This window comes from Amia ocellicauda, chromosome 15 (assembly GCF_036373705.1).
Source record: "Amia ocellicauda isolate fAmiCal2 chromosome 15, fAmiCal2.hap1, whole genome shotgun sequence".
NCBI classification, from domain to species: domain Eukaryota; kingdom Metazoa; phylum Chordata; class Actinopteri; order Amiiformes; family Amiidae; genus Amia; species Amia ocellicauda.
In genome coordinates, this window is record NC_089864.1 from 18,567,695 (window position 1) to 18,586,605 (window position 18,911).

General features: G+C 34.7%; 3 protein-coding genes across 3 annotated transcripts in view; 2 read left to right on the top strand and 1 right to left on the bottom strand.

The window, feature by feature from the left end:
• The window catches only part of lrriq1 (leucine-rich repeats and IQ motif containing 1), a 38,763-nt gene extending 29,698 nt beyond the window's left edge, over positions 1-9,065 (top strand). Inside the window, exons 24-27 of the mRNA XM_066724265.1 lie at positions 2,973-3,102; positions 4,017-4,077; positions 4,575-4,695; positions 7,263-9,065. Coding sequence (XP_066580362.1) covers positions 2,973-3,102; positions 4,017-4,077; positions 4,575-4,695; positions 7,263-7,390 — 440 coding nt within the window. The 3' untranslated portion in view covers positions 7,391-9,065. The remainder of the gene's footprint in view (positions 1-2,972; positions 3,103-4,016; positions 4,078-4,574; positions 4,696-7,262) is intronic.
• Positions 1-18,911, bottom strand: part of LOC136771840 (tetraspanin-19) — an 87,139-nt gene that overhangs the window by 43,703 nt on the left and 24,525 nt on the right. The gene's annotated exons all lie outside the window — the stretch shown is intronic.
• On the top strand, positions 13,324-18,473 carry alx1 (ALX homeobox 1). Its single transcript, XM_066724506.1, has 4 exons — positions 13,324-13,605; positions 14,716-15,020; positions 15,324-15,452; positions 17,558-18,473. The coding sequence occupies exons 1-4, from the start codon at positions 13,413-13,415 to the stop codon at positions 17,876-17,878; spliced, it is 948 nt and encodes a 315-aa protein (XP_066580603.1). The 5' UTR covers positions 13,324-13,412; the 3' UTR covers positions 17,879-18,473.

Here is an 18,911-nt window from a genome sequence, read left to right on the forward strand (position 1 = left end):
CTTACCCACACCTGCCCACTCTCATATGTACTACCAGTATCTTTATGGTAGAGAGTGTAAGTGAATTCATTAATTTAAAAATGCCTACATAATACATACACAAACACACACACACACACACACACACATATATATATATATATATATATATATATATATATGCACTATATAAGTCATCACCATCACTATAAGCCCATATCGATCCACTGCTGGATGAAGGCTCCCCAAGATGTTGCCACTTGCTTCAGTCTACAGTTTCTCTTTTCCATGTCAACCAAGCAGACATCTTTTCATGTTTCTTTGTGTTGTTCACAGTTTCTGTAAAATTTTTGCATTCATTCCATAATATCTCCATCTGTTTATTTGTTATCCAAGGTAGACATAACTTTTGACTTCTGCGATATCCGTAGATCTATTTTGGTTTTATACAGGTTCATTTTACTTCCTGTTTTCTTGCTTGCATCTGAAGTGCTTGAAATTTAAGCTGGTGGTCTTGAGGTGTTTTTAAATATATGACGATGTCATCAGCAAATTGTAAGTTGTTTAAATAAGCTCCATTTAACTTTCCCAGTCCAAAGTCTTGAACACTTTTTCAAGAGTTGCCGTGAGGAGTTGTCTCCTTGATGTTCTCCTTCACAAATCTAGATCTTGACAGTGTCATGGAATCAGATTGTTGATTAGCAGTTATACATATATTTAATAAAAGTTATATAGGTTTCCTCAAAGTTTTGATTTCTTAGAGCTCTGGTGACTGAGTTTGTATATAAACTGAATCAAATGCTTTCTCCTAGTCAGCAAAGCCCAGCACAGAGGAAGCTCATATTCTCTTCATATTTACAATACTTCTCGTAAAACTTGTATATGATCCATCGTATTATATCCACTTCTGAGTCCTGCTAAGTCCAGGGTGTCTTGAATGCGATGGGTTAATATATTTGTAAATACTTTGTATAAGATGAGAATGTGGGGATGAGATTAATGGAACTATGTTATCTTTGTCTCCTTGTGAATGAGAATGTTAGTTGCTTTGTTCCACTTATCTGGTATGCGTTTAATCTTGAGACACTTTGTAAAATTATATATATATAATCCTTGTGTATCTAAGCATGTTTGTACGTGTGTATACAGTTGAAATTCAATAGCATCAAGTACAGCCTTTAAGTTCTCTTTAATTTAGCCTGCAGAGATGCATGACTCAGTTTTTTATTTAGTAGGAAATGGCTGTAAATCGTCTGATGCATTTCTCACATTTCTGTAAACTGAACAGATTTGTTTATGTAATGATGAGTTAGTTTCTTCATGGGGCTGTCACAGGTCATTATTGATGGGTGATTTGCAGTTTCTATGAGTGAATTGCTCTGTGTTCTTCTGTTGGTTGTGAAGTCCCCCAGAAAGGAGAGGCTTGACTTCTGGATGACATATATATGATTGCTATTGTAGATTAACACAGACCTCCAGAAATGATGGGACTAAATCCTCTGTTTTCATTGCAGCCGTGTTCAAATCCATTACACTGGAATCCCGAATAATGCATCATATAGCACTGCACAAACCAAAGGAGCAATCAAATGATTCCTTGTTTGAAGTCTTATTAAAGCACTGTTCTATTGAGCTGTCTAGAACAGATTGGTTTTCCACCTATATATGCACACTTATGTAAACCTATATATAAAACCCTTCAGACACCATGTAGTATTTCCTTTCTACAGTTTTCGTTCTCTTTGTATTTATTCATTATCAATAGCAAGGATGTTTAATAACTATTAGCTATTTGCAAAATAATTGTTATAATTAGTTGTATTATCTGTTGGCAGCATTATTATGTCAAATACTAATATTATAATATTGACCTGTTTTACATATCTTTAAATCATTGCATTTATTTGTTATCAAAGTGTAAAAAGCAAACATTTCAAAAGCTTCAATTTAAAATATTTAACAACCATTCAATATTTCAATTTTTATCTAAAATATATATTTGTAAAGAAGTGTTTTAGCTGGATTATCGTTTGAGATACAAATCACGAACAGATCGTGTAAGAACTAAACTCACTGGATTTTGCATATGCATACACTACATCTAACTGCAAGTTATGGAAATAAAAATCAACAGACTAAACTGTAATGTAACTGAAAACTATACATCAAATCAACACAGGAAGAACAATGCATTTATGAAAGTGTGTTATTACTATGTCACCTTTTTTGTCAGGTCCTTGATCTTACAGAACGCTGTCTAAATTTGTCTTAATCTAACTAAAAACAATGCAACAGCAATATGTTGTCACAGATATAAGGTTACAAAATCATGAGATTGGAAGACATCCGATTGCTGTACATTAGCTCTTCAGTCAGGATGACAGTAGAAAATAACAGGAGAGTGAAAATGGGAGGGGATGCTGTCACTTTAAACTACAGGATCACAGGATACAATGAAGATTTAAGATGTTTTCTTATTGTTAGCGATTATTCAACTTCAGTGATAAGTACTTTTAAGTATGTAATTGTATTCCTGAATATTGTAATAAGGGAGTTTAAATGATAACATAAAAAATAGAACATAATGTGCTATTAATAATTAAAGCAATTTTAACACAAAAAAACTAATTCTCTGATAACATATTAAAATATTTCTTAAAATTATGTATTCACTATTTTTCAGTATAAAGCACATATACTATGGAATCCAGTACATATGTTCCCTGTGGGTCATTTTGAGACTAATAATGTGTCACTGATTCAAGACAGGGAGATGGTAAGTGGTTCCGGTACACATGTTGCTAAACCAGAAATCAATGTTTGACATGTAAACACTTAATTGTGTAAAGATATGCGCTCTAATATGTTTTTTTTTTATTGTTTTATTAAACCAAATAATTTAACTACTAAAGAGAGCCCACACTGTTAACAGTATTAACAAATAAAATGTATAACTGTAAGCACTAATGCTTCTTTGTTTTGTTTAAATGTAGCTCGGGAAGAAGAATTTGCATCCTCTGACACAAGACTAGACACACAAATAGAGAGGAGTAAGGAACTAACATACCAGTGGCTGCACACACAAGCTGTACACGCTGACATAAGTTCTCCAGGCATAAGAAGGTGAGGTTATTTCCTTCAAACTACATACTTAGGCTGAGATTCTTGAGCACAGACCTCATGAATGACAATGACGAACATTTAATTAGGACTTCACCAACATCTCTATTTGGAGATTAAAAAGGGGGATATCAATACAAAAGCCTTGGAATTCATACTGTAACCATTCATTTTCTCTCTCATATTTGGGTATGTGCTGTTTCAAAAATAATAATTCCCTGCCAAGTTCACATAATGAATCCCTACAAAATGGTGCTCAGGAAATCTAGCAAAACTGGACTAATTAAATGTTAGATTTTGTGTTTTAAAATGATAATTTAAATAAAATCAAATGTAGTGATTTTTTTACTTTGAGAACCCCATGTTTCACTGTATTGTTGTTAGCTAGACTAATGTCGTAGATGCTATCAAACATTACTTTGTTAATTGCTTTGATTATTTTAAGATAAGTATGAGGCCATTTTAAAAAGGTAATAACACTTTATTATGGGTTTGTAGATCAGGCTAATGTAAGAAAGGAGTAACATCATGCTTTATCATTTAATGCCTATTCCAATTAGTAAATCTGTAGAGCACAATCTATACCTTGAATGATAATTTCCTTGATACATACACCTATTTGTAATCAGTATATAACAGTCCACTGATAATATGAAATGTGTTTAAAATAACAAGATCACCTTTTTAGAATAATGTAATAATGCAGTTTAACTTTTGTTTATGTATTAGTTAGGTAAATAAGAGTAAACCTTATTCTGAATTGAGACAAGGAATTCAAGTTTATCTGTCAATCACTGAAAGCCACCCACTGACTTTTCTTGCTAGAAGCTTCTTTTGGAAATCTGCAATCAAAGATTGGGTGTAGAACAGTTTAATTTACCCCAGGCATTGATCATCATGTGTGAACTTCCTTACAGTGACCGTTTTCTACCAGAGATTGACCCTGATGTCTTGAATGGCAGACGAGTTCAACTTATGGTAAATATTAAGCTTCTTTACAAAGAGCACCAATTTTTTGGCAACAAATTTCCTGATCCTAGTCAGCATCCCCAAGATATGTTCACGTGCTGTTGAAACTACATTGTAAATAGATTGACAAGCAATGATAGATGTGTCGTAGAAGGTCTGAAGTACTAGATTTTAGTTTTCAGTCAGAAGGACATGGCCACAATTGAAAAAGGGAGCCTTGTTTTTGGATTATGTGCTTTTCACCTAAAACATTCAATGCCATTTTATTTTGTTACACAGATTTCATTTTTAAAATTATTTCATTATTATTCAATTGTTTAACACATTTCATAAAAAACATATTTTGCATATGTTATATTTAACAGCTATAAATAGACGTGTGGTCTTTCGAAGACCTCCTGTTACATGAAAGCACTGTTTGTTTGTTTAGTGCTGTAGCGTGAGCTGCATGGAGAAGTGTCATATTTTATTTTATGTTTCTGTCTGTTGTCCCCTGCTGCTCCCAGGCAAGTCCTGTAAGCAGAGAACGGCTGGATCAAGAGGCTGGGTCCGTGACCAGTGGCAGTGCTTTGACTGAGGGTCGCAAAGAATATAATCAACCACGTAGGATCTCAACAGGACATGCGAGTGAGTATGAGATCATAGATTGACCATTTTAAATCCATATTTGGTTCCTAAAGTTTTACATATGTTCTAAGTACAGCGAAACTGACCATCTAAACTGAAACTGTATGATATACTGCTTATATGTACCTATGGATTTAAAGTTTTAAAGATATACTCTGGCTAGTATTAAGTGATAGACTTGAAAGATTATTTATTTAGTTTTGATAATAATAATAATAATAATAATAATAATAATAATTACCATTATTGTTGCTGTTGTTAACAAAGAGAATACTGGTTAAACATTGACCATGTCAAACATTCCCAACATCAGTTAATTTGTCATTAGGTTATAATATTAAAAAATATTAAAAATAGATTAGGTATTAAACAGATTAGAGAAATATGATTTAGCACATAGCATAATTGTTTCAAATTAATATTAAATACATTTAAGTGTAAATTGGTCTTTATTTAGCTTTTTTGCCATATTAGTATTTGATACGATACAGATAATAGAATGTATTCTATCACATGGAACTGGAAGTAACAGTTTGCTATATTTAAAACCCGTTACAATCTCTCAAAGACTTAATTGCCAATTGCAAGCCATATTCACAAGGCACAAGAGTGTTAATTTATAGTGTAGTATATTTAAACACTGTACAAGTAAAACAAATACAAAGATCAAGCCCCCTAATGAGTTAGTTTGAGAGGTTCAGAACACAATTACAGAAAAGTCTAAATACAATGTGTTATAGTATGAAATAAATCAATAATAGCACTGATCAAGGCAATGCAAATGAATCCCTATAATAATACAGATTTAGATATGTATCTATATTGTTAAAATTCCCAGCATGCTTTCTAATATTGGCATGAAGTGACAAAAGCAATGATTGACATAATGATTGGCATATCAACCCCTAATGTGAGCGCACTTTAAAGGGTCAATTTAGAATAATTCATCAAAATTCTGTAATATATTGCATTATATATGTACTTCAATATGATATTGTGTTACAATAATCTGAACAATTACACTTTTACCATTGAATAATATATCAAAAATAAGGCCTTCTGCTTGTCGGAGGTAAAGGGTCAAACAGAGGACACGACGAGGAGGCTCTGCTTCAGCAGGAAATGGCAAAAGGCTCTTTTAAGAGAAAGACTGCCCTTCTGTCAAAGGTTTTTCTCAGGGTCTTGTGTGACAAAGATGCTACACATGGAGAAGGGCAGGGAGGGCACGCCAGAGACTAGATTAAACAAGTTTTTTAGAAAGCATATCACAATAAAAGAAAACAGTGTTCACTTTTACGAGGACAAATTAGATTTTGATGATGATTGAAATGAAATCCACGAGGAAGGGAACTGACTTAGTGTGAAACAAGCAACTTATCATCCTTCACTGGGGTGGAAGAAAAATGACGTTTTTATATAAGGTAATCTTCTTAAGATCAAAGGCTGTTATGCACTAGTCTGAGAGTCAATAACTCACTTAACGAATTGTGGCTTGTGTAATGTAAAAAACTATAAGCCAATTCATTGGGTCTATCGCAGCATATAGTATACGCAGTATAGTGTTTAACAAAAAAGGACACATTTTCCAGAATGGTGACAAAAACACATACAAATCTTGGTGGTTATGAACACAACCATGTCTCCATTAATATATACTATTATGTGTATTAATGAAATATAAGTAAAGGTATATATCATAAGTATATGAAATTGACAGAAAGAAATGCAATGGGTCCATTCCTGTTCCTTCTGAACCAGTATGGATTAAATCAAGGTTTAGCAGTAGGTTAGGGAAGCTCAGTTGTCAAGGCTCTAAAACTATGTAAATATTCCATATCCAATCATAGATTTTGCAATATGATACTCACTGCTCACCGGGGCGTTTCCATAAAGTGCATTTCCAAACCCACATTTATTTTTACTGCTTACACGGCGGAAACCACTTTGGTTAAGGATCTAGAGCTCCAATTCTGTACAGTTACAGAAATAATCTGCCTAAAAAGGCTAAAAACAATTTGTTTTGATATTGTGGGGACGAGAATATACAAGGATTTTTAAATGAACAGGACCACAGAAATCACCCCATAAAAAGGTTTCGGTCTAAAACAAATAGTGCTTGCGACCACAGTGGTAATAGTTCTCCATTTTCAGACCTGGCACAAGAGCAAATCATATATCGAATGATGTGCAATCTTTCTAAGCAAGGTACTGTTTTAATTAAAAGTGTGAAAGTAATAAAAATGTAATTATTAAATGAAATCCAAGCCATAGAAGTATTTTCCACGTGAACAAGCAGGAGAAGCTGTGGGAAAAGACAGTGAAAGTATGTTCTCTGTGTTTAAGATCTCTCTGAACTGGCCCTCCATACATGCACTACAGGAGAGAACACAAGTATTGTAAACACGGGGTTGTGATTATTTATTTGTTTATTTTGTTGCATCTGCTGTTTATTCTTTTGTAAACTGCCTTCAAGCAAATATTAAATAAGTTAATGTCCTGCTTAAGTCATCTTGTTTTCAGTGGTTGTGTGTTCTATTTACATGGTTTGTTTATTGGTTAATTTACAGAGAGAGAAGTACCTGTTCCTGTAAAAGCAAAATCTGCTCCATCAACAAAAGAGCGCATTTCATATCGAGACAACCCAGCCCAGCTCAGTACTGGATGGGGGGGCGGGAAGAAGAGATCCTGCAAGTGATGTCGGCAGCTTATGTTCAAGTAAATAAATCAGCCGATATTGTGTTGATATTTGTAGTTCTGTGTCATGAGCAGACCTTTATTCATCAAGAAATTAAAGGATATAATCTGACAAATAGACATATTGCCTTACTGAAATGTACAGTGTTTGTTCTTTGTCGTGCCTGATGTTGTAGGATATGTTGTGAAGCACTGGTATTTCAGCATTCACAGAAAATGATTGTCTAATTTTTCACGTCTTCATGTGTACCTTAACACTTTAATGTAACACAGCTGGAGGCAAAGCTTTGAAATGTACGAATTGTAATATTCAAAATAATTACCATTGATTAAATTACTGTGGAGAAAAACAATAAATCTGGACAAAGACCATCTTAAACTACTACCACTAATAATAATAATATTGTTTTTCTTCATTCTTTTATTTTAATCAGTCCATTAACATCTGCAATATTATGCAAACAAATCATTAGTCAGTAATGTTATTGGTTTCCTACACGAAAAGGAATAATAAATAATATTAAAGCAATTTTTTAGACCTTTTCTGTAAAATACAGGATTTTTAGCAGCCAACTACAACTGTACTAATTATGTTTAAATCAAAAATCGTGCATGGAAAAAGATTGCATGCCGATAAAAGTATCATGCATGTTGAGATGGAAGTGTCCTCAGGCTAGTCTCGTGTAGTATTTAAAAATTAAAAAAATAGAAGGAGAGGAGGAATAAGGAATGAATTTACATCCATGGTTGTGTAGAGCTTTGTAAACAGCAGCCAACCAGGGCAATAGAATTAATGTGTTCTTCACATGCATTACATAAATATGGAAGGAATAGTGGGCATGTCCAGTCTGAAAACCTAACGACACAAGTCCAGGATACAGAAGTAAATTACATCTTTGGAATAAACAACCTATTTTATTAGAATACTGCCCTGTTGTTGTCCTTACCTCAGAATGAATGTACAATAAAGGATTTTGCGATGAGAGCGTGCTTCATTTTAAGCTTCACAATCCCTTACACCAAACCATCGTATGAAAAGCTGGAAAAAATCCCTATTCATGTTCCCTCTTCAATTATTCCTATTCCTGCTCTACAAATTGCATTGCCCCCCATATTTTTAAATATCTGTATCTGTCACTCATTGATTAAATGTTTCATAATGTACAAATAATCATAAATACATAGTTTCACATTTAAGTTTAAAGCATCCGTTGTAGTTAAATTGCCTATGTATTTATATATATGCTACTCTGTGTGTGTGTGTGTATATATATATATATATATATAATCCATGCTTACGTTTTTTATAATTAAGTTTTAAATGTTTTTACCGTCAGTCTTTTTTGCTTATATTTAAACTATATTTGGATCCTTTAAAACAACATATTTTAATGAAACCACAAAGAGGTGTGGTTTTGCACTGTGGCATGTTTTGTATTTGCTGGTGTGTTGTCTGGGATTGATAAGCTAATGAATGTGAAAAACAAATATATTATGCTAAAGAATGGCTGCCTGCCAGGGATTGCATGTAGCGTGTTTATTTTTATCCTTTACTGCACCATAGTCTTTTGTGTTTGGGCTGTATGGACATACCACGAGTTTTGACTACGCTTGCACATTCTGTTTGCCCATGATGTAGTAGTTCAGATGATTAAAAGCTGTGTTATTATTTGAAACCTTAGCACTCTGCTGTCCTTTTAAGTGAGACTGAACTTTTGTCCTCCTGGGAGTAGGTTCACGTTATTACACAATAACAATTTTAATATTCATCTCTTCTACCAAATCTACGCAAAGTGTAAGTATGCCATGCTTTCTTTGTTCTGACGACGGCTTCCTTCTTGTGTTTATTTATAAATGTTGTGGATGTACAACAGAAACACGATTGTCAAGCTGAGGGTATTGTTTTTGGAGAACTGCAATACTGAAATTAGAAGCTGCTTGCCTTTCCAAAAGATGTCACTTGAGTTATGTCAGTGTTCTTGCCCTGGAGCCAACAAGCCCTTTTGGATTCTCTTCATATCTTAAAGGAGGGTGTCCAGGAGACCAAATTAGGTTGTGAAATCGTGAAATTGTGTCAAGATGAAAAACAATGATGTAGACGTAGAACTCAAGTTTCCAGTCCTGCAATCAGGACAACTTTTATATAACTAATTGATGTACTATTTTGCTACACATCTCTGGGGGATATCACTCATACTACTCAAATACTTCATTGTGCACAGAGATCTACGACATGGAACTATACAAATCCTGCTTCTAAATATTTAATTTTGCACTTTCTATTTTAGGCTTATTCTATTATATATTTTGTGGTCAAGCAGCAGATTTTTTGTAAGAAAAGCAGCTGAACCTCAGCAGAAAGCAGCTGCAGTCTTTTTTAGTCATCTTACCTCTGACTACAATACTACAAAGATTTGTCTTTCAGATTTCAAGTTTATATTATGTTTTTGGACAAATCTCAGACCGTATTTAAGTTTCTAAACTGATTTAAGCTGTACGTAAAGCTGATGCAATCTTGCTGGAATACAACTATGTTACAACGGTTGAAGGAAACAAATTATGACAGGAGTTTATTATTGTTTTAATTATTTCAGTGACTGTAAGGCATATACACATAAACTATTACTGACATATTTAACACGGACAGACTTATCAAACTCAATCATATGGCTCTTATATCTTTGGACAGAAAAGAAACTAAGCATGATTCAAATGTTCAGCCTTTATATATAGTCAAATCTCTGAAAGAAAAATGTATTTTTTGATGTTACTGGTTTTCAGGAGTTTAGATTCCATATGAACTGGAGAAGAAACCATTATCAAATATAGTTAAAACCGTAATAGTACAGGACTGTCATGCAAGTCGAAAATCAATGCACAGATTGATAATTACTGATACTTTTGATAACCAAATAACTAAACAAAAAACTGGGTGTTATTGTCCTTTGTTGAAAAGAGAATAATAATAGTAACAATAAAATCTTTCTGGGTAGTTTTTTTGTATCAATTTTCTCAAACAACAATGACAATGGAATAAAAGGATATTTTTTTTTGTATAGTGAACTGATAAATAAATAGACATCTGAAATTAACATGATTGTTAGTTATAAGAACCATGTCAATTGTAAGTCTGCCAAGAAATCAATAGTAATACATAATAATAACAGTAAAAGAACAGGTACAGCCCTGGAAAAGCCTCAGTTTGCAGACAATCGGGTCAGCAAAAGGAAGTGCTAGAGAACTGATGACCTTTGAGTATTATGAGTATTGGGGATAGTTATTGGCCAACAGGATATTGATAGTAGCCTGAGGGAAATATGCGACGCACTGCGTAGGCTGCCGTCCACTATTAACTAGGTTATTCCTTACTTCAAGAGAGCCCACATGACAACTGCTCATGTACTTCAGGACTGCAGAATGGATGTCCCCAACCCAACAGCCTTCACTTGCACAACTAAACGCACATGTGCAGATATTATGTCCATTATTTCAGACAACGATCCAATGACAGAACTGGACAACAGCGCTGGGCGACTCAAATGCTACCCTGACATGCAGCAATTAGAAACACTTTCATAAGGGATTCACTTTGCTCCGCCAGTGGTCATGTATGGATGTAACGCAGGGACCTACTGGAACTATTTGTTAATCAAAATGAAACATTGCATTCTGTTTTTAATGGTGTTTGATACAACTTCAGCCGCTGTATAGTCACAGCAGATGGGCCTCTGCCTGTTTAAGCCACTGGTATTTCTGCAAGAGACTGCATTATGGAAGATGCTGCCCTATATCACACTGCTTTTGACACGGTTTTCATATTTGTGCTATAAGGCATCACAACCCTGTCCAGCCACCTCTTGGGGCTAGTCTTAAGCAGTCACTGCAAATGTACAGTTCTGGCATAAGCAGGGTGTTTAAAACCCTAATCTGTATTTAGTGGAATCTGAAATTTCAAATCCAGAGGGAATTAATGTTTCCACAGCAGCACCATGGTAAAACGATGTCCTAGACCAAAACAAACTAACCTACAGATTAATCATGATTCACAGACTTACACTCACTTAAAGATAAAAACATGATTGACACAAGTTTATAGTTTGCAATTCATATTTTCTTTGAAGGCAGGTGCCTGTGTGTAAAGAAGGAGATTGAAGCATTGAAAATACATAGCTAAACATATTTCTTATTTTAATATAAAATGCAATCAATATTTTATATCTATTTATCAAATTTACCATATTAAATATAACATCAACGATATTGTGGGAAACTATTTTGACTTGTATTATGTACACTTAAATGGAAAAACAAATAGATTTAAATTGCTGTTGAGAAATAAAAAGTGGTGATGAAAATTATTCATAACTCTAGCCTAACAAATTCAATAAGGATATTGAACTAATATTTGTATAAATAAATACAAATAAATAAGTCTTTAAAGTCTGTCTCACTGTGCAAACCAGTTTGTATTCAAAACATTTTTTTGGATCTACTTCGTATGGAGAAAAAAAAAATATTAATATTCTGTCATCATTTGGCCGCTTTATTTAAATAAATCCATCTCAGGATAGGCTTTACTTTTGTGGATATGGACAGATTTTCAGTTATTTGTTATGCTGGTTGGGTTTGTTATTTATTCTTCGGATTAATTTCGGGCAAGCATGCATATACAATAGTTTCAGAAAACGAAATGTAAGTTTATAATAACAGAAAGCCATGTTGCATGTGCTGGTTCAGGGACACACATTAGTGCGCCGGTGTCAGTGTGCAAGAAGCGCATCATTGCGTGGCTCCGGCGTCCGTGCAACATTGTAAAGTTTGTGAAATCCAATTCGCATTGTTAAAAATAGACACGAAATAAACTCATTGACAATACAACTTTAAACTAGATTAACTGTGCGATGCGAGCTTTGGAATATTTGCTTTGAGTGACTATTAGGGGAGAGCATGTTTCTGCTTTTTAAACCAGCCATTTATCCGAATTATAATTTAGCAAATAAAATTAGGATATCATTAAACAAATGCAACAAATCTATATCAATATTTTCGATGCACGTTTGTTCCGATTTATTGGAATAGTTTCCAAAAATTTAAGAGACAACGACCGTAAACTGAAAAATTATACCAACCTGTAAAATCTGAACTATATATCCATCACATGCGGTAATAAATGATGTTGTGCTTTAAATAAACACGCATTGTAATAATCACTACATATAAATTTATCAGGACAAATAATCGCAAATTGAAATTTGCCAGGATGCACATTATTATTATAAATGATAGTATTAGTAGCAGTCGCAACAATAGCGGGGTTAATAATATTCTGAAATTAAGTTACACTTTCAAAGCATTAACATTACCTAATTATATACACATTTTGTATAATAATAATAATAATAATAATAATAATAATAATAATAATAATAATAATAATAAAACAACTAATTACTGTATAATTATAACCAAATACATTTCATGAAAATGGAAGCGCTTCATTGTTACCGAGCCAGACGTTTTCTTACAATTAATTAATTGATTAATTACTTGATGTATTTATTTTTAAATTAAAACTGTTTCGGATGCACTTCTGTTTAAATGAATACACGTCTATGGCATCTAATAGGGTTTAGGTGTATATGTCTTAATGCTCTATGTATTTCAGTCTCACAGGCAGCTCATTTATTACCTGCCGCACACGTGTGTTACGGGCGATGTCAGCACACACACTGCAAGTGAAAGTCAATGAAATAGTTCCCATTGATGCAGAGCGGTTTACTATCACTTAAACCTGGCCTGGCCTGGATTTGCTGTCTGGGAGGAGTTTCAGCTGCTCCATATTCATTAGTGCAGTTGGGAGGCTGCTTGAAGGGATCCGCTGGGCTCCGGGATATAAAAAGACAAGAGACAAGAGATAAATTAACAACCATTGCAAACAAAAGATCCTCTGGGCTAAAAGACGGCTGCTTGGCACTGCAGGGTCCACGTCTGTCTTCTGCTCCGAGTTGGGCCTGGAGAGGATTATGGAATATATGAGTGAGAAGTTCTCCATGAAAAGTGCAGCGATTAAAGGCACTGATTTCTACATAGGAGCCGGCGGGATGGAGAGCCTGGACAGCGTGCAGTTTTACAACAAGACCCCCCTGAAGTGCGTCCAGACTTTCCACCTCCAAAGCAGTGAGCACCCAGGAGCATCTCCCTGTGAGGACCACCCCGGTAAGAGCCACACTTCCATATGCATGTCTCCAACACAGCACATCATTATGATGATGGTGATGATGATGATGATGATGATGATTGGTGTTGTCCTGGTGGTGAAAGTGGCGCTTGTTTCGTTGTTGACTAGTTTTCTTATAAATCCCCCAGATTATTTGCTCTGCTTTCAAACCTGCGCCACAGCTGTAACCCTGTTTTCATCGCTGCCTGTAGTTCCAGTAAAATGCATGCACGTCTATTTGGGCTATTACACAATAAACGAAATATTAAGGCACTGATCCAATTCCAGTGTAATACAGTCTAATGGTATTTATTCATGCATTCATTTATTTATTAGCATAGCCTGCTGCAGATCTTTTAACTTCCAAATGTTAGATTGGCCTACTTTAGTCGATTTCTCTTTAATATTTAGAATACATGCGTGTTTCATGTAGCCTACACAGCCTTGTGAGCTGGGGCCTAAACATAGCATGATTGACTAGTTAATCTTTTCTTTTCTCTGTTTTGACAGTAATTCACATGTCAGTTAAGTATTAGTGTCACTAACAAGAACTAAAACCACCACACGATTCGCAGAATGAAACTGATATTCTGTTCTGGAAAGCCATCGAACCCGTTCTGTATGTAGGGATGCATGTGTGTGGACGTGGATGTCTTTGAAACAGCAACACGCCATTTCCCTTTTTATGGAGGCCTGAGCTCTGAGAAATGAAAGGAGGAATGACTTGTAGCATATTTATGCCATGCTGTCTTTTACAATTGCATCAGATCTCTATTTGCAGTTTGCATTTGTGTAATGCATCTGTAAAATAAAGATCATACGCCACAAAGTAGGTTTGGTATTCCATAACAAATATGATTGAAGACAGTTTACTGTTTGGAAGTCTGTTTTGAAGTGCAGAAGCCGAGTTTAGAGGATTGCTCTCCAAGACCAACCCTCTGTCAGAATGCATTAAGTGTTTTAAGGGTCATTTGAGGTTAAATGCAATCAACCCTATTCTGCATGCTGAATTTGTTGCACTAATAGACCTGTAAAGCTGTCATGCTTTAGTGTTTCAGATTATTGTCTCATCCATGTTCAGCTAATCTGATGTTGTGTCCAATTCGCAGCAAATTATGGAGTGCAAAAATCCGAGGAGGAGAGTCTGCACACCGACCTGGGGAGGTCCATGGAGAACTGCTGCAGTTTGAGAGGGTCGCCGGGGACACCAGGGCCCGAGAAGACGGACCTGGACGACCTGGGGGAGAAGTGCGACAACAACGTGTCCAGCAGCAAGAAGAGGCGGCACAGGACCACCTTCACCAGTATCCAGCTGGAAGAGCTGGAGAAGGTCTTCCAGAAAACTCACTATCCAGATGTGTACGTGCGGGAACAGCTGGCCATGAGAACAGAACTCACGGAAGCCAGAGTGCAGGTATTAAAAGGCGCTATATTATTAGAATTATTATGAATACGAATATTGTGTATTGGTTTTGTCTGGATGATTTTTTTTTCTGCATTTATTATTTAAATTTCAGAAAAATAAAGTAACATCATAAAGATAGAAAAGTAAGTGTATATTTTCGTTAAAATAAATAAAAAAGGGTAATTTCTACTGGTGTAGGATACTGGCTATGCGTGTCGCATGTGCATTGATTTTATACTGGGGAAGTGCGTTATTGGTTTATGTATTTGGTTATTTTTGCATTTATGTATTTCATTTATTGACTTACTTTAGGTGTGGTTTCAAAACAGAAGAGCGAAGTGGAGAAAGAGAGAGCGCTATGGGCAGATTCAACAGGCAAAAAGCCACTTCGCAGCTACTTATGACATTTCGGTGCTGCCACGGGCGGACAATTATTCGCAGGTAAATATATGTATTATTCATTTCAAATGCTTACCAACAACTAACCATAAACGAATTAAATACCCTTTCCCGGGACTGTAATACTGACAGTGAAAAAATATGAATGAATAGTGCCGTCGCTGGTGATGGATTTGTTGTGACCTTTCCTGCATTGGGTTATCATTTTATAATGTGTCATCATTGTGTTTTACTCTATTTGATTTAGCCTCTAGTTTAACATGTTTGCGGTACCTCGTGTTGTACATTTAATTTTTGTATTGATTAATACGGAAAGCTAATTATGTTACGTTTTTATACATAAAAAGACGTTTGTTTATTGGTACATGCAGATTGAAATACAATGTAACTTTTTTAGTCCAAGGCACATTTGTATTATGTTGCACAAAGGCGTATATTGTTAGAAATGCTTTGTTCAGACTTAAACGCTGCTTTCTGTAAAGAACAACTACATTTGTATATCTGGCCATGTAAACGCAATATACTTGAGTACTAATGAACATTATTTTATCTTTTATAATTCTGGCAAACTGACGTTGTAAAACACAAAATAAATATTTAACATACATTTTAGTTCGGTTTTAAAACCAATTTTGTATTTTACTCTTTGAGATGCATTTAAATAGGTCTAATTATAGGGCTACACAAAATGAAATATGGAATGTGCGCCAAAACTCAGTTTGCTATTAGAAATTTGACATGATAGTAGAATGGCATTTGGCATTTTTCAAATACTAATTGGTTTTCTTTAACACCACCATTAAGTGATTTATATACGCAGTGGAAACTTGGGAAGTCCTTCATGGACAAAGGCTGATGATGATGGTATATATAGAACATACTTGTAAAAAATAATTAAGTAAGTAAGTAAGTAAGTAATATCAGTAATACTTTTAATTAAGAGTACTTGATGTATACAATAGATACACATACAAATAATAACATTGTCCCCCTTAAAAAAATATAATAATAAAAAAAGTGTAACATCAATATGCAGCAATTTCTTTTCTGGCTTATGTCATTTATGTGAAAAAATCGAGTACAAACCTCTCATATATATAGGTGCTTACTTGATCTAACTAGCTATTGATAGATGGATATATATATATATATATATATATATATATATATACGTACATACATATTTACCTTTGTATCATAGGAAACAATTTAACATATTAAAATTCTAGAAGCATCATGTCAGATCATCTTATCATAGATAGGAATCTGTCACTGATTAAATCCAACCTTTGGGGTGATCACACACCAGTTAAAATGTACAATAGCATTACTCGGTGGCAGGTTTCTATTCTAGAAGCCTCTGGTGAATGGAAAGTCACCATTAATTAAAGATGTTGTCATTTGACATAATCTGGGCTGGTATTCACTGTCTATCCTCCTGATGAACGAGATTAGAACAAAAAAATTTAAGTCGATAATGTCCCATTCCATTTCTAGTAACTTTATAAGGCAATAATAAGAAACAACCTCACATTCCTGTCCAGTGAATGGTCAGATAACAAGATCAGAGTTCAGATTATTTGTTTACATTTCACTAGAGAGATCCATCTATTATGGAAAGATATAGTTTCCAACAGTGACAAACTAGCAAGGAGAGAGTGCAGGTATCAGCATTACTGACACCGCAGTCCTGACTGTCCAAACTGCAGTGCTGTCATAGTCTGGCTGATCTGCAGACCCAAGCTCTGTGCATCTTTCATTATTCTTACTCATATCACAGATTTGTAAAAAAAAACACCAGAATAAACACCTAAGAGATTACACTGCTAATTTGCATGAAATAATGCTCATAACCAGAGAATTCAGAAATCAACAATCCAGTTTTGGTTTTATATCTGAACATTGTTTAGTATTTACACAAAATAAGTGATGTACACGAATGGCAGTTCTTTATTTTGTACATTTGAACTTTTAATCCCAGATTGAATGCACAATGAGGACTGTACTGGTGCATGAGCGAGCTGCTGCATTGGTATCAGAGAAGCACACAGCTGGAAGGCTAGGCTGTATATTTGGAAATATATAAATAGAATGCATAAAATATGTTGATTAAAATATTAATAGGATGCTTTGTTTATATCTCACAGATTCAAAACAATTTGTGGACGGGACCAGCCCCGAGTGGTTCTGTGGTTTCGTCTTGCATGATCCCATGTGACTCCTCTCCCTGTATGACATCATACCCACATTCACCCCGGAGTGAGCACGGATATGTGGGTTTTCCCAACCAGCAAAATCAGTTCAGCCACGTTTCCCTCAATAACTTTTTCACGGACTCTTTGCTCTCCACGACCCCAAATGGACATGCCTTCGAGACAAAGCCAGAGTTCGAGAGGCGGTCCTCCAGCATCGCAGTCCTTCGGATGAAAGCCAAGGAGCACACGGCTAATATTTCATGGGCTGTGTGAGGAAAGAGGTCACATGCAGCTGTGGCAATAATAATAATATTAATAATAATGAGCACATTGATGTGAACTGACTATAAACTGCTGTTATCGGGGTTATGCAATTAAAAAAAAAACTTGTTTTGGGGATGCGAGAGCAAAATGCAGTATGGACAGGATGATACAATAATTCAGACTATAATTTGGAAAACTAAACACAAAAAGATCAGTTTCTGTGTTCATGAAGACTCAGCTCCACTAATCTCTTTATAAAAAATAATACACATTGTACATGCTGCTTTACATTTTGTGACTGATCGATAAAGTGAGAAATGACATTCAAAAAGTATATTTTCTTAATCAAAACTTTGTATTTTCATACCAGGCTTTTCAGGTCGAACGGTGGACACTGGGGATTCAGCATCAATGACAAGGTGTCCTTTAGCTCAGGATATACCAATTTTTTTGAATTGACATACTAACAAAATATTTGTGTGCTTTGCAGCAAAGCTCATTATTCTTCTGTGTCTGTCTCTGTCTTTGTGCTGCAGCACAAACAAGAAACAGTGTTTTGCGTGTTTTGTTTTTTGCAATATAAAATTAAAATGAAGAAATTCTATCCAATTGTACTGTGTTTATTCTACTTCTACACATGCCTTAAATAATGCCTTCAAATTTAGATTTAGCAACGGGTGGAAGAAAAATGTCTTTACATTTCTTTTCTGAACTGTTTTCAGGATCGTCTATTTGTATATGTATAGTATTTTCAACACTGTTTTTATCTCCTCAGGAGTTAAAAAACATGAAAAGGCTTGCTGCTACTGAAACTGCAGTAAACTGTAGTTTTTCTCTTTAAAAAAAAATTGGGATGGGATATACAGATCACTAGGTCAAAACTACAAATGAAAGATAAGAATCCATTAATCCCTGGAGTGCTTAATTTAATTTGTTATTTTAAGGGTTTGGGAAGATATTTCAATACAAACTACAACAAAATGTAACACACATGCATTATATATATACAGCATATTGATACGATTGGATATTGAACGTTTTT